The sequence below is a fragment of the Balaenoptera ricei genome, chromosome 18, assembly GCF_028023285.1.
Source record: "Balaenoptera ricei isolate mBalRic1 chromosome 18, mBalRic1.hap2, whole genome shotgun sequence".
NCBI lineage: Eukaryota > Metazoa > Chordata > Mammalia > Artiodactyla > Balaenopteridae > Balaenoptera > Balaenoptera ricei.
In genome coordinates this window covers 74,501,274-74,517,707 of record NC_082656.1, presented here as the reverse complement: position 1 = coordinate 74,517,707, position 16,434 = coordinate 74,501,274, and the positions used below count along the sequence as shown (strand labels likewise).

At 38.5% G+C, this 16,434-nt stretch overlaps 1 protein-coding gene across 1 annotated transcript in view; it reads right to left on the bottom strand.

Moving 5' to 3' along the window:
- ITGBL1 (integrin subunit beta like 1) overlaps positions 1 to 16,434 on the bottom strand; it is a 206,478-nt gene that overhangs the window by 104,332 nt on the left and 85,712 nt on the right. Inside the window, exons 3-4 of the mRNA XM_059902728.1 lie at positions 8,518 to 8,664; positions 3,021 to 3,143 (exon numbers count right to left, since the gene is read on the bottom strand). Of these exons, the coding sequence (XP_059758711.1) occupies positions 3,021 to 3,143; positions 8,518 to 8,664 (270 nt within the window). The remainder of the gene's footprint in view (positions 1 to 3,020; positions 3,144 to 8,517; positions 8,665 to 16,434) is intronic.

The following is a 16,434-nucleotide window of genomic DNA, read 5'->3' as shown; positions in this document are numbered from 1 at the left end:
TGAGACACTCACATATGAAGGGAGAAACACAGTAGAATATTCTGCTCTCATGACATTCTTGTCTCTCAGATGAAACTTCCTGCCAGCAGGCATACATGAGAGAGACAGAAAGAGCGAGAGATGAAGAGAAAGTGCTATAGCGAGACAGAGAGAAAGAAACAGGGACCCAAGCATACCATGCCATGTTTTCTGTCTAAATGAGCTGTAATCGGGGTAGCCACAGAAAACCTCTTTTTAAGCTAATAGACAATGATCATTTCTACAGCAAATTTTAATTTGTTCACTTAAGCAAACATAAAGGCTATCAAATGATTTCATCAATAATAAAATATAAAAGCTATACATTTTATTTATGAACTTCAAGATATCTCTACATGTATACACACACACACACAAAAATCACATTCCAGTATTACATCACAAGCCTTAGGAACTTGAGGATTACACTGGAAGAAAGCAAGACAACTTTTCCTAGGAGTCAGGGTTTTTTTTTAAACTTCAAAAAGTAGAATTTCTGCTATAATCTCAGAAATCTTCAGAAATTTATTCCTCTGTCATTGTAGGAAATCTATTTAAGATGCTACCTATGTAAGGCTTACCATGAGATTAACAAATGATCATAGATCTTCATTCTTCAAACCCAAATTCTTGGTATGTTTAGAAAATTCAGCATTGAATTGGGGTTTTACTAAAAAATCATTGAGGTAGAGGTGAATAGGATTACTAGGATAAATCATGTAAGGCTACACTGTATGCAGATATAGGTGGAAAATTAAGCAGATATATTCATAGCTCAAATGAAAATACTGTACTAAGACATACCTGAATAATTGAGATAAAATATAAGCCTCAGGACAACACACACTCCAGACAATGAGCATCATTCTCTGCTTTGTGCAAACTAATGGTGTAAGAAAATCTGCTTTTGAATTGCTCCATTATTGGGCTGTAGGATCACCTCTCAATAGACTGGTTTTATGTGAATGACACATGGAAAAATCTAGAATCCCAGTCAAGGTCATCCCCAGAGGCTGTTTACTGGAGTGCTAGTATCTGTGGTCAGAGACTTTGCACCATGAAATTGCTTTAGCCTCAAACCAACGGAAATAATGAGTGGAAAGCTTGAGAGTTAAACATTTCCTGTTGTTTCCAGTTCAATGTTTATATTTACACATGCAAATAGACTTTGCTTTGGTGGTGTGCATCAGAAAACACTGGCTCCACACATGTTCCCTTCCTCTTTTTTAATCTGTAATAATTGGAAATAAGATATCAGGACAAATACATAATATCTGTGGGTAGATTTATCTAATTTTTCTAATTATTTTGGAATGAGCCCTTTAGCAGAATTGTCTGAGCAGCACCCAGCTTAGGTCACTGGCTTGAAAAATGAAGGTCCGTGTTTGTTGGTTTTATCTTGGTTGGTTGTGCAGCAAGGAAACCAGAGAGAAAAAAACCAAGCTGACCTAAAATAAGAGCATCTGGATGACCCCAGGAATTGAAGCCACAATTTGTTTTTGTAAACAAAAGGACAGCTTAGTGACACTGTATGGCCCTCTGGCTCCTCCTCGCCCTATTTGCTCCTGATCCTTCAAGGGAAAATACTCCTCTGATCACCCATCTGGTATGCAGGATAGGATTCCATGCACCGAGTCTTTTCAGATTTCAATGAAAGAAGCAATTACTGATGGATAGAGAGATGAGGCCAGAGGTAACCAGGTTGAAATGTTTAATAACAGCAGAGAAGAATTTACCTAAACTGAAGGGATTCTCACTGCTGTTTACTTTCCTCTCCTGTGCCAGCACGACTGAAACTCTCTCTGGGCACAAGGTTGCAGATAGGCAAGCAGAAGGGAAGGGCACTGCGGGTGGTGAGAAAGGCTTTTCTCACGGAGCTCCAAACTCCAGGGCAGTTCTCTACGGTGAGGGGTGAACAGCACAGCCTTTGGCATCAGACAGACAGGAGTCTAAATTCCCATTCAACCCTGGTAAGTCATTCCAAATGCTGGTAAGTTACCCAATGAATGTGAAGTAGTTATTGCAGTGCTTGACATTAGCAAGCATGCAATAATTGGTACAACAGAAAAATGGACTGAGGTAATGGTGGTCTGTAGAAACAATCATGAAAAAAGTTATCTAAGTGTGTGGCGGGGAGGGATTCTAGGCTAATAATCCTATTGGCCTTCAATGTCCCCAATAGGACATGAGACTATTTAAAGTTTCATGGTTCAGAACGGGAAAGACAATGCAATTAAAACAGGCAATGGAGAGACTGGGATAAAAGAAGCAGAATAAAAGCAGTTAAGGTGAGCAGAGAAGATAGAGTCCAGCTAGGACCACTACAGAACCCTGCAGTTGGCCTGTTGCCATATTGATCTGGTTCTCCTTGAGGAACAATCTGATTTTGCATTTAAAAAGTACTAGTCTGCTCTAAATATCATATGATATCATTTATATGTGGAATCTAAAAAAATTATACAAATGAATTTATTTGCAAAACAGAAATAGACACACAGATATAGAAAACAAACATGTTTTACCAAAGGGGATGGGATAAATTAGGAGTTAGGGATTAACAGATACACACCACTGTATATAAAATAGATAAACAACAAGGACCTACTGTATAGCACAGGGAACTATATTTAATATCTTGTAATAACTATAATGGAAAAGAATCTGAAAAGGAATATACATATATATATGTATATATATATACACACACACATATATATATCTGAATCACTTTGCTGTACACCTGAAACTAACACAACATTGTAAATTAACTATACTTCAATAAATAATAGTTAAAGAATAAAATCTATAAGAAATTTTTAAGATGTACTAGTTTGCTCTGAATGCCTTAGTCTAACTTTCCCTATATGAAGTGTATTCCAAATAAACATAGGTTCAACTTAAATGAGTAAACTTAGCACAGAAATTCATAGAAAAAAAAGTGCAATGAAATAGGTGAAAAAGTCAAGTACTTTTATTAATTTCTGCAAAGTTAATATACATACCTCCACATATTTCTTCTGTTTCATCATCTATGCATTCTCTATCATCACACTCACAAAATTTACCATAAATGAGTCCATTTCCATCTGAATTATCACACTTACACCTGCCACAGTGACAGGTACCTAAACCATTAAAACAGAGCAAAAATTATTTGTTAAATGCATATAAATTATTATTAATGAATTTTAACCTATCTCTTTCATAGATAAAGACAATTCAAATCAATTTAACATTCCAATTAGGTTTTACTGTGGGTATGATGAGATAGATAATGACATTCTTTCTTGAGATTATTGTAGCCCAGGAGTTATATTTTATAGCACACAGCTATTATGATTGACCTCTAACAGTTTCATGAATGTGACCTCCCCAAGAGCAGAGCTACTTTATACATGTCCATCCAATCAATGCGTGAATGAATATCTTCTGATTACACCTGGGCCTGAAGTGAATTAAAGCAGAAAATTCTAAGCTTTGTGAGAGAAGTAACCTTGCTTATCTTCCTCAGCAGTTATTTATTCAATGCTTTGCACAATATTTGAACATATTATTTATATAATGAATATTTGTGGAATTCATTATCAAATGCATAAATGAAAACCTTAGGTGTTCCTAATAATTTCATACCCACAGTGTTAAACTGATACCCATGTCATTATGGGTATGGGACCAGAGTGGGTTTCTTCTGCATAGAGTGCCTGGGACCTCACCAAAACCTCAGGGCAGCTCAGGGTGACACAGAGGCACTGGAGTCATCTAGTCTACCACACACAACATATCCAGCCAAGTTTGAGGATTTGACTACAACCCCAAGAGTGATTTCACTGACAATAAAACAGCATCCAAAGGATATTGAGAAGTATAATGTCCATTTGAGGAGCTTCCTTTTTAATGCTTATTTTAAAATCTTTAATCGATCATCACAGCAGTCACCATAGAGTAACTGAGACTTTGCCATTCACCGGTATCATCCTAGACTCTGGAAATGCAACAGGAGATTGATTCAGCCATAATCCTCCTCTTAAAGTTTTATATGAGTAAAAAACAATGTGATAAAATCAGGGGAGAAGTGCAAAGTGTTGCAGAAACACATAGTAAGGGGATTTAACTGAGACCCGGTGGTCAAAGATAGAGTCCCTGGGGAATGGCTCTTAAACTGAGAACTGAAAGCCAAGTAAAAATAATAGCTAAGAGAATTGAGAAGGTGAAGAAGCCCACTTCCAGCAAGAAACAACAGCAAAGGCTCTGAGGTAAAAGAGGAGATAAGAGAAAAATGAAAAAGATAGCTGGCGTATAGCAGAAAATAAAGTGGAAAATGTCATGAAAGGAAAAAGGCAATTAAAGACGCAGTTTACAGAAGTCTAAGAGGTCACATTAAAGATTTCCAACTTGAATCAAGAAGAAAAATGAGAAGCCATTGAAATATTTTCAACAAGGGAGTCATGAGATCAGGTGTTCATTCCCACCCTGTTACTCTGGTTGTCATACGGAGAATGAACTGAAATGAGGCCAAGTGGACATGAGGGAATGTTAGTTCATTAGTCTGCAGGAAAGAAGATAGAGGCTGACCCAGGTCATGGCTGTGAGTTTAGAAAAAAAGCAAATACACATGGTGATATTTTCAGGAGAACGAAAAGATGATTTGGTGACTGGGTATGAGAGGTAAAGGATGGGAAGGAACCGAAGATGGTACTATGGATATTTGAACTGAGCTACTGGATACTGGCAAGTCTGTATGTGGTGTACCAGAAAGAGCATAGATTTAGGACTAAGGTAGATTTGCAGCCATATCCAGGTCTTAATCCCCACTAGCTATACATTTTTTAGGTCATTACTTTTATCTCTAACTCTCAAATTCCTTATCTGCAAATAATGTCTTCTTCATAGAGCTGCTGTGTGGATCAAGTGATAAATATATCACCCAGTCATCTATCTAAAAATGCTACTGTGTCTAGCACACTGTAGACTTTCAGAAAATGTCAGGTTCTTTGTCTTCTCCCATTAAGACATCGAGTATTATTAGCCATATATTTTCCCAAATATTTTCTCCAGACACATTTTATATTTATGGATCCCACCACTTCCTGGTTTCACACTCTCTGCATGATTCTGTTACACAGGTCACCTGTGATTTGCTATTCTCGGTAAGGGTTCTTTCTCTCACAGTCACATATAAATGGTGATTCTGCAGAATTTGAGCTTGTTATTTTTCTTCCTTGAGAATACTTGTGTGAATTTTACTTCTATTAAACTTCGTTTTCTTGCTTTTTTTCCCTGAAAACTATTTTAATTTATAAAAGTTCGTTTCCAATCTAACGCTACAATTCATGGTATTGCCTCATCTCATTCTGTTCTCTAATTATCACCCTTCTTTTTCATTTTCACATTTATTTATGCTGTCTTTCAACCATCCACGTATCCATTCATTAAATTTTCTCATTGCTTATTATATTATTGGTGAAGTCATAAGTGCTATAGAAGATAATAAGATGGATAAAATTAAAACTAAGTAAATCATAGACCAAGAAGAAAGAGCTAGGTGATTGATAATTTTTACATATACATATATCTATATGAAACCAGATGACGCAAAGGCATTTGCAACAGATTTGTGACAAATGCTATAAAGATAGTATAAACCTCAGTCTGGCTCTGTGAAGGAGGAAAGGCACAGTAGGGGAGTAAGCTCTTGAGTTGGCACTTGATGTATAGATAGAATTTCAACAAGTGGAGATGGAGAAAAAACTTGTGATGTTGAAGAAAGAGCCTGGGCTAAGGAATAAGGATGGAGAATTTAACAGTGAAGAGTCTGGCTTGAGTTTGGAAAAAAGGGTAGGCTAAAGGCAGACAGTGTAGGATCAAGAATATTGGTCAAGAATTTTAGAATTTATCTGTTGGAATACCAGGAGCCCTTCATGGGTAGGGAGAGAGGTGTAACATAGTTAGGGCTACGTATGCAGTCACTGTTTTCAGGAAAGATGGGAAGGAACAGCCTCTGCCTCTGAATTCTACAACTTCTCACTGACGTCCCCCACGGGCTGGCTCACTCCAGTCCACACATCTGAACCATTCCTGGGCGATGCAGGAAGTTTACAACAGTTCAGAGACTTCCTGTCTTACTCACCAAGTAGAATTCACAACTGAGGCTCCAAGATACGGCATATGGAAGCCCAGGCAGAAGTGCCAGACTCGCGTGCTCGTGCTCTGTCATCCTGCACCTCTCTCTTGGTTGCCAGGTAACTCAGTCTCTAGGATTGGTCTTCTGTTTTATGCTAGATTATTTTAGCTCTGACTTTTCACTCTGCCTAATATAGCTGTCTCTTTCTAGGATGACTCCCCGTCTTGAACACCAGCCTGTCTCCTGAGGCAATGGTGCTGGAGCCTTGCTTTGCTCTGCAGACTGTGCCTTGCCATTCTGCGCCCCTACGGAATCAACTTCTGGAACTCCTTTAGTGCCCAGCTCCATCTCCATCTCCATCTCCCCCTGCCCTTCAGTCTTCTGCCCATTCCATATACCTCCTCTTCCCCTTCTGTTCCAAGCTGCTTCCTGCAAATCACACTGCGATATGAGGGGGAAAGATTAGTATAGAGAACTCAGAGACTAATGCAGTTTGGGGGCAGTGGTCCTGAACTAGGCTGGTAGAAGTAGGCATTAAAAGAAAGCTATGTGACAGCAAGATCCCCAAAGTAAACTTGAAAGGCTTAGAAACTGAGAGGAGAGTAAGAGAGAGAAAAAAAGATTGTGCTGCCTGTGGAAGTTGTCTAAAGACACATTAAAGGACGTCGAAGAGATACGACAGCCAGACGTAACACTGCCCCTAGACTGGATCCTATACAGAGGTGGGCACAATGATGTAAAAGGCATTGTTGGGTCAGTTGACACAATTGGAATATGGACAGTAAGATTACATAAAAGTATTGTATCCATGTTAAAAAAATAGAGGTAGAGATATCTTAGAAACGTATTTTATATCTTATCCAACGTGTTTCATCATCTATTGAAACAATTCTGTAAATTTTCTCCTTTAAGATGTGTTGATGTAGTGAATCATGCATTTAGATTCCTTAACACTGAAACATCTTTGGATTCCTAAACTAACCCCTATGTGGTTATAATGTGTTATTAAAAAGAAAAAAAACCCTGGATTTGAAAACCAATCAATCAATCAATCAATTAATCCATCCATCAATCTGAAAATAGAGTACAAAGAAACAAAACTGAAATTGATTTCAAGTCTTATTACTGAAAGAAGTTTGGAAAGCATGAAGTTTTCAAAACAAAAGAGGCTATACGGTGAGTGTGTGTGTGTGTGTGTGTGTGTGTGTGTGTGTTTAGAGGGTGAGTGTCATGAACCGGAAGTAGAGAGATTCTGCTGAGAGGAAAAGAAAAAAGGAAGTGCTGGAGAGAAGCCAGGAGAGTATCAGTGAACACAGAGAGTAACCTGACCGTTAGCACTTTCGTCACGGTCCCCGGCTGCTCCACTCACAGCGTGCCTTGGCAGTAGACCTGATTGCTATTAGCAAAACACCCTACTGCACTCAATCTACACAGAGCAATTCCTGTCAATCAAAGCCTGTGGAAAGCTCCCAGCTCTGAATGCAGGACTCTACCAACAATGTGAGCTCCAGAGGGGAAGATACTCATTTACGTAGTCAAACCCTGGCCTTCAGCATGCAGAGCAAGAGGCTCACACCCCTGGATCTACGTAAGAACTACCCAGAGAACTTTGAAAAAAAACCCACTATAGTCCATATCAGACCCCAAAGCAATTAAATCAGAGCCTCCAGTGTAGGACAGGAGCATTCTCAAGTTCAACCAGGGTTGAGAAAAAACTGACTTTGAGGTTCTACGTGCCCAACAGTTAAAAGAGTATTTAATTATAGTAACACTGGCTGAATACCATTGAATCCAAAACCACAGCTGTTGTGTTTTATATGATTTTGGTAATTAACTTTAACAGCTCCTCTGTAAATTTCTAAGAAATATTTTTAAATGACGTCTATCAGCTATAAAAATATTTTAGTCAAACAAAACTCTTGCTATCACTATATTCTGCAATGGTTTTCACAACCAGGGCATCGGAAACCCCCATTAGATTTGAAAAGTTTGGTTCTATTTGATGCCAAGGTATAAATTCAAAGCACCCTTGATCTGTAACAGAAGATAATTAAGTAAGTTTATACAAATCCTTTTTAAAAGGATTAATCCAGCATTCAAAATCATGGCTCACAATTTACCTAAAATGTTGTCAGGGTGTTGTTTCCAGTGACTATCCTACTTGAAGGAGGCATTTGGAACAGCTGGAGAGCATCAGACTTGCCAGTCTCAGCAAGAGGACATTTTTCCCAATTGATTTATCTGAATTTCACTTCAAAAAAATATGCTCAAAAGCAGTCTCACTCGGAGGTTCAACATTTCTCAACACCTACATATTTCCATTAAAAACCCACATTTGATTATTTCATTTAACAATTCTCAGGGCATGGAATTCTTACCTGCATTAGAGCAGATGATATCTTGAGAATTCTTGCACATTTGGTTGCTCTGTTTCTTTGTCAGGTCACAGGTCTTTGGGTACTGGCAAGCGTCCCCAGACCATCCTCCATCACATCTGCACTTTCCACAGTCACACACACCGTGGCCTGAGAATTTAACAACATTCCGTTAGACTCAAATTCTTTTCCAAAGGAAACCATTACTGTAACTAAGGATCTTAACAGTGATGTTGGTTCTGGACCGAGCTATAATCAATTCAAACACAGGTATACGACAGTGACTGAGGGGTAATCCTATTTATATACCATATAATGAAGTATGTGGATTTTATTTTCATAATCAACTTCGACAAATCATTCTAAAAACATTCACTTAACTCATAGAGACATGAGGATAAATAATAAACCAGAGGTCTGAAAAACCACATGATCAGAAATTTAGCACTAAAAGGAGTCCACCTAGCACCTATTTAAGACACAAAAGCCCCGTAAGAACAATTTCCATTTAACTGCATTTTATAACACATGAAATTCCACTAAACTAAACATTGGCCTTATATTTATTTGAATTTGATATGTAATAAAATTGTATAGATACATTAAATACCACCTTGGGATAAGATTGACATGAAAAATAAGTATATATTTTGTTTCTTGATGGGGTAATCTGGTTCAAGAGTCAAAAGGATAAGAGTCATATTCATCTACTGCCACAAAAATTTCTCAACCTTCCATGCTCTCAAATCAACATTTTGCTGTTTTTATTGTTGTGGTTATTAATTTATTAAGTCCTGCTTGAAGAATCCTGCTAATGTTTTATTGACTACATATTAGAAAGAAGTACAAAACACAAGCCTTGGTCTTTGCCCTTAAGGAACTTACAAAACTGAAAAGTTGAGGCTAATATGCAAAGAGAATTGTGTTATCTTCAGCCAGAAATGTTTGTTGGACCTTATATTAAGTTGAGGGATGTAGTCTACAACCTATAGAAATAAGAGGGGAAAGACTTTCTGGACTTTCTTGACTTTTAACTGGGCCTTGGAAGGTGAGTAGAGTTTGAATGGGTTACAGAGAGAATATTCTTGTATTATTCAAGGTAACAGTACTATGTCTTAATGCCTGAAATTCATAGCCACAATGGAATGGAATCATTGATCTTGGGCCAACAGTCATTCGAGGTGGCAGCCAAAATCCACATGATGAAGTCCAGATGGTCGGTCAGAATGAATGGCTCTGAGGCATGCCATTTGGGCATGCTTGGCAGAGCCTGGATCTGTGATTGGCTGACTTTAAAACTCCCCTGGGCCCAGTCCAGGTAAGTGTTTCTATTCCTGTTGCATTATTTCGAATTAATTTTTCTATTTTACAAACAAAACCTTGCCTGCACCTTAATTGCAATTCATTTTATCAAGTGCACATTATTCTGTCAAATTGATTGTATCATCTTGCATTCCTGTCTGGTCCTACATGATATTGTCAATCTCAGCCAACTTGGTATCATTTACAAGCATAAGTGATCTCTCCTGCCAACCCTCCAGTCTATTTATAAAAGTATTAAGCCAAATTCTTGAAGTGGCTGAGCCTCTTTTGGTGAATTAAGTATCTCGGTAACTGTAACGATTCTTTAATAATATTAGTGTATTAGGTTAAACCACATGAAGTAGCCACTTTTATAAGCTAAATGTCAGTTATGGTACATCCCAATAAAAAAGCTCCATATCAACTGCAAAGAAAATAAAAATGCTTTAGAAGAAAATGAAGTATCTAGAATAAAAGAATACTCAATGCTTCTTTTATATTGGATAGAACATCTTAAATTCCAAACTAAGGTATAGATGACAGAGGTGGGTAATGGTTTGTGGGTCAAAGGTTACAGATTTTTGAAAGGGAGGGAGATTTGGAAAAATAAGGAAAATGTACAGATGATAGGGAAAGACTCATTCATCCCACACTGACCAAATGAAGCATCAGTAGAAGCAATATTTTAGGTGCTTACAACCCAAAGTTAGTCCATGGAGGTCCAGTTTCAGAAACTTCTTCCATAAAAGGTTCTATGATAAAATAAACATGGAAAGAGACATGCTATATTCTTCTCTTAGCGTGCTATGATATATATCAGCACACTGAAGCCCATCAGAGGTCCTTTCATGAAAAAGCTATTTAACTTTACGTAGAATATACAATTTTTTTGATTAGGGGGCCCTTTTTCCTTACAACTAATACTAATATCTTGGGCACACACTGTGTCAGGTAATGTGTTTTCAGCTTTTCCTGTAGCATCTGATTGGAGGCAAAGATGACAGACAATGTAGGACAGGGTCCTCTACCTTTATGTTCTTTCTAATCTTCATGCCCAGTAGGGCCTTCTTGATTCACTTTCCTCCATTTAGGAAAGTAAATGAGAATCGATTTTTTTTTTACTGTCAAGATTACCAAGTAATAGCCTGTACAACCTTGTTTGGAGATAAATGTCTAATTTTTTTTTAGAAAGAAAATAATCTTCTATTTCTACTCTTTATCCAAGGTTAATAAGAGCTTTGGCCAACCTCAGGGAATGAGCTTGCTGTATTATCGAAGCAAGGTAATCTCCATTACAGTGTCAATAACACGGCTTCGGCAAACATCTCGTTTTGCAAAATAATTTATCCACTGTGTATTAGTTTGCTACGGCTACCATCCGAAGTACCATAAACTGAATGGCTTAAAACAACAGAAATTTTCTCTCTCCCGGCTCTGGAGCCCCAAAACCTGAAATCAAGGTGTCTGCAGATCCATTCCTCCCGGGGCATCTGAGAAATTCTTCCGTGCCTCTCTCCTACCTACGGATGGTTGCCTGTGATTTTGGTGCTCCTTAGCTGTGAAAGCTTTCCAGGCTCTGCTTCTGTCTTCACGTGGCCTTTTTCTCTGTGTGTCTGTGTCTTCACATCTTTCTCCTCATGAGTACCCCAGTCATTGGTGCCCATCCTACTCCAGTAGAGGCTCATCTTAATTACACCTTCAAAGACTCTCTTCCCAAATGTCACATTCACAAGCACCTGGTGGTGGGATTTCACCCATCTCTTAGGGGCGCACAATTTAAACCTCAACAGCTGCAAACAGTACGTCCTGATTATCCTCTTTCCTGCTGTATAGTCATGTATAAGATGGGATCATTTTTCTCTCTTACATATGCAAATAAATCGGCTAGACCGGGCAGCAAGCCCCCTCCTCCCCGTTTCTATCCTACACAGGGAGGGCCTGAGAATTCCCAGACAGACCGGCCCAGGTCCACATGTGCTTCCACAGCTCTGCCAGCCCCTCCCCTCCCCTGCCCCTCCTGCGGTAGCTGCTGCCTGACCACCAGCCCAGCCTCAGGACATCTGCACCGCCACTGACTGGGGGGAAAGCCACAGCAGGCTCTGGAAGAGATTTGGGGACCTTCGGGGTAGAAGGTCCTGGGTCCCAGGCACCTCAGCCTAGGGGAGCAGAGGTGGCAGGGCCCAGGGCTCCAGGTGGCGATGTCCCCTTGGCCTCTCAGGCATCCCACCCCACTCCGCCTTGGGAAAGGATGGCAGAGGAGGACCAGAGCCGAACCCCTCCTATTGTCCAGGTCGAAGGGTGGCCCTTGCCCAGGGCAATATGAAGTCCTAACCAGCAGGACATCCACCATTCCCGGCTGTCTAGACCATTCCAGTCCTGGCTCTTCTCCAGATAGCTCTGTTTCCACAACTACAAAATACCGTCTTAAAACGAACCATCCAACATCCTTGAGAATAAATCTGTTGCCCTTCAAATATGTTCTCAAGGAGTCAAGAGAAAACAAACACACAAAACAAGAATGTGAGAGAAATGCCAAAACAACCCCCCACAAAGCAATAAGGATGAAAAAGCCAAAGGCTATTCGCATTGCTCCCAGGGCTGTGAGTAGTGTCGCCGATCGCTGGAAAGGGAAGACAAGTCACGGTGGAGGGTAAAATCCAGTAGTTTAGTCTCCTTTTTGGGTAAGAATATGGAGGCCTGGTCAACTGTCTCCAGTGCTTCCCAGGTGAGCTAAAGCCTTGATCACCACTGATCAAGGAAGGACATTCCAACAGAGACAGAATAAAATGGGGTTTGTGATTCTCAAATAAACAATGCAACTGCAGCACTGCCACCACTATTTCGTGATCCCTTGTACCTGGGTAATGCAAAGGCACTAATCTATTCCACTCAGAGTGATGATAAGATACACTAGTGTACAGTGGAGGAGAAGTTGATGCTTTTTTAAAAAATTAAAACAAACTGTTTCCAGTTGGAAATACTTTACCAGTATTGAAGAACTTTTAAAAGTCAATTAGCCATTTGCATATACCAATGAAAAGTAATAGTACCTTTCTTTGCCAAACGAACAAACAAAAAAAAGCTAAAGGGGACGGCACTTAACTCTCCTCCAAGTCTACTGATACTTTGGATGGAAATAAACTGCCAAAATTAACGTGCCTATTGGATTAGCTGTATGTTTTTGGCTTCAAGTCTTTTTGAAGTCTTAAAAAGGTAGATAGATATATAGATAATAGATAAATGTAGAGATAGGTAGGCATAGGTATAGGATAAATGGATAAAGAAGCTATAGTATATATATATATATATATATATGTATATATCTATCTATCTATATATATATAGCATATATAGTATATATATATAATGGAATACTATTCAGCCATAAGAAAGAAGGAAATCCTGCCACTTGGGACACATGAATGAATCTTGAGGGCATTATGCTAAGTGAAATAAGTCAGATGGAAAAAGACAAATACTGTATAATTTCACTTATATATGGAATCTAAAAATAGCCAGCCAACCAAACAAACAAGCATAAAAACCAAACTCACAGAAAAAGAGATCAGATTTGTAGTTAACAGAGGCGGGAATAGGAGGAGGGGAATTGGATGAAGGTGGTCAAAAGGTACAAACTTGCAGTTATACAATAAATAAGTACTAGGTATGTCATGTACAACACAATGACTATAGTTAATATACATACAAATATACTGTATAGTATATTCCAAAGTTAAGAGCGTAAACCCTAAGAGTTCTCATCACAAGAAGAAAAAAACTTTATCTTCTTTTTTTTTGTATCTATATGAGATGACAGAGGTTAACTAAAGTTATTGTGGTTATTATTCTGGAATATATGTAAGTTATTATGCTGTACACCTTAAGCTTACACAACGCTTTATGTGAATTGTATCTTAATAAAGCTGGAAACAAATCCTGATGATTAATTATTATTCCATGATTACTACTGACAACAATTTTATTATTTAGAGGAGGATGATGTTAAAAAGTGATTCTCTCTGGATGTCAGATAAGCTAGGTATTCCACTGCTAGAGCCACCTGGTAACCTTGAAATAGATATTTTAATTTGAGTACTCAGTTGGCCCTGCAAATCTATTTGATTTGGTCAAATACGTAAACTCCCAAGACCTGAATTGTCTTATTGTCCAGTGGATTCTAACAAGCTCATTTAATAACAGACATACTCAATTTTTCTCCTGTTCTTTCTGAGCCACTATAGATCTCCCAGCCTCTCTAGGTATAAGAAACTAAAGAACAATGCCACATCTAAAATTCTAAGACAAGGATCCCTTAGCTAACTTTACAATTACTTCATGGTTTGCAATAGAAACTTGACCATTTTCAAGACAGAGGTACAAGTCCCTATTTTGCTTCTCAGGCTAATTAAAAACTGACTTCTTAGATATTTCTGTTTCCCATTTCTGAGGACATTACTATATGAATGATGGAAGAATTCTGTGTAGAAGGGAGTTTTGCCCCAGAAATGGAAAGATCTGGGCTCTAGTCCTACCTGGACACTAATCCACCAAGCAACCCTGATCAGGAAAATGGAAAAGAAGAGAGGAAAGGAAAACTAACAATTACTGGTTTCCAGGTAGAGTGATAAGTACTTTATACAGGCTAGTCTGTTTGCCATAAGGAGCCAGCGAGACAGATTTTTGTTTCCTTGTTTTACAAGTAGGAGGAGCAAAGTGTAATTAACTCGCTCAAGGTCAGTTTATTAGCTGAAAAGCTGTGTTTTTCCTATTACAGCCAACATTATCCGTTTAGTTGCAATGTAGTAAACGTGAGAGCACCCTCTTGGTCTAGGAAAAGTGGTACCAGTAAAATCTATGGATTAGTGGCTTGACGACACTGTTTCCTTGTGTAACTCACATGCTCAGAACTGGATTACTCAATACATGTTGAAAGAATTCTACCAGTAAAATTATCAGATTTCACTATTTAAAATTAAATAATGCTAAAGCTGGCAGATAGAAGAATTCAGGAATCTAGTTATCTAATTTCTCTAGACCTCAGGGTGCTGATCTGCAAAATTAAGAAATTGGACTGAATAACCCCAAGATTCCTTTCATCTTGAAAATTCCATACTATAGGCTCAATCATTTTCTTTTTCTTACAACAAACCAAGGTGGTTCCTTCAAATGGGGCATTCAACATATTAAATCAGGGTGGTAGTGGTGGATATTGTTACCAAATCTTGTTTGCTACTGAAAACAATCCTGAAACAAAATCCTGTTTGTTATTCAAAGTACCCATTAAAATACCACAGATTATCCTGATATGTTTATTTTTAAAGTGGGTTTGGGTTGAATACTGCTAAAATTGGGGGATTTAACATTAGAATTCTGGTAACCTGAGACAATTATAAATTATAAAACATAAAATATAAATTATAGCAAAGCAAGACACAGTGTTTTAGCTGAATCTTAGGTGGCAAATTTCATAAAGTCAAACCTATAATATCATATTCAGGCAAGAATTATACAAACACACTCAGACACAAGCACTAGCTTGGAAATTCAGGAAACCTAGGTGTTCGTATAGATTCTGCCATAGTTGGTCTTGTGACCTTCAACAGGTGAGTTAATCCTCGAACTTTCTGGACTCAATTTTTTTTTTTGGTCTGGTAAGTTAAACATGTACATAAACTCAGTATTTCTCAAGGGTTGCAGAGTATGTGTCTTTAAGGGGGAATTATTAGAACTGTCTTCTCTGCCGTTTCATCCACATTTCTCAAGAAGCTGGTGTACCCTACTCTGCCCCATAATTAGAGCATGTGCTATATTTCTCAGATGTCCTGAGAAGGAAAAGAGAGAGAGGAAAGACTATTGGACCAGACGATGGAATCTTTCAGTCCTCCATTCCGCCAGCTCCCAGTTCTACGAGTTTATTCATCAGAAATCTTTACAGAGATTCCTTCACTTTCTTCTGTGAAAGAAAAATAAAAGGAGCCCTCACTTCCTGTGGTTTCTGTCTTGGTCTTTTGTCCTGTCTTGGGGTATTTTATTCAAGGGTGTCACTTCATCTCAAATACACCAAATGACAGAAGCCACTCAAGCCTTAGACACAATATCCATCAACAGTATTTCTTAGCTGAGGGAAATGAACTTAATCGAACTGGAATCTAAGAAACTCAGAATATTGTAACCAGATTAGGAGACCAGAAATGACTGAAATCTCCTCAGTTTTACTAAGAACAAAATGAAACTCCCTGTTCACCATCACCTCCTTCTCATTAGAGATAAATATGTGTGTCAAGGAATCTGGTCAATGGACATATGTGTATATGTATGTCTGTGTATGTGTATGCGTGTGTTTATTAATACACATATATGTGTGTATGTATATTTATATATGAGACTTAGCAAGACTCTAAACCTTGTCTTTTAATGTGGTTACCAAGAGCACTGGATGATTGGATGGTATTTGTCAGCACCCCTCTCAATGCCGAGATTTTTTTTTCAGAACTTTGTGCATGTGCTGGGCTTCCCTGGTGGCGCGGTGGTTAAGAATCTGCCTGCCAATGCAGGGGACACGGGTTCGAGTCCTGGTCGGGGAAGATCCCACATGTCGCGGATCAACTAAGCCCGTGT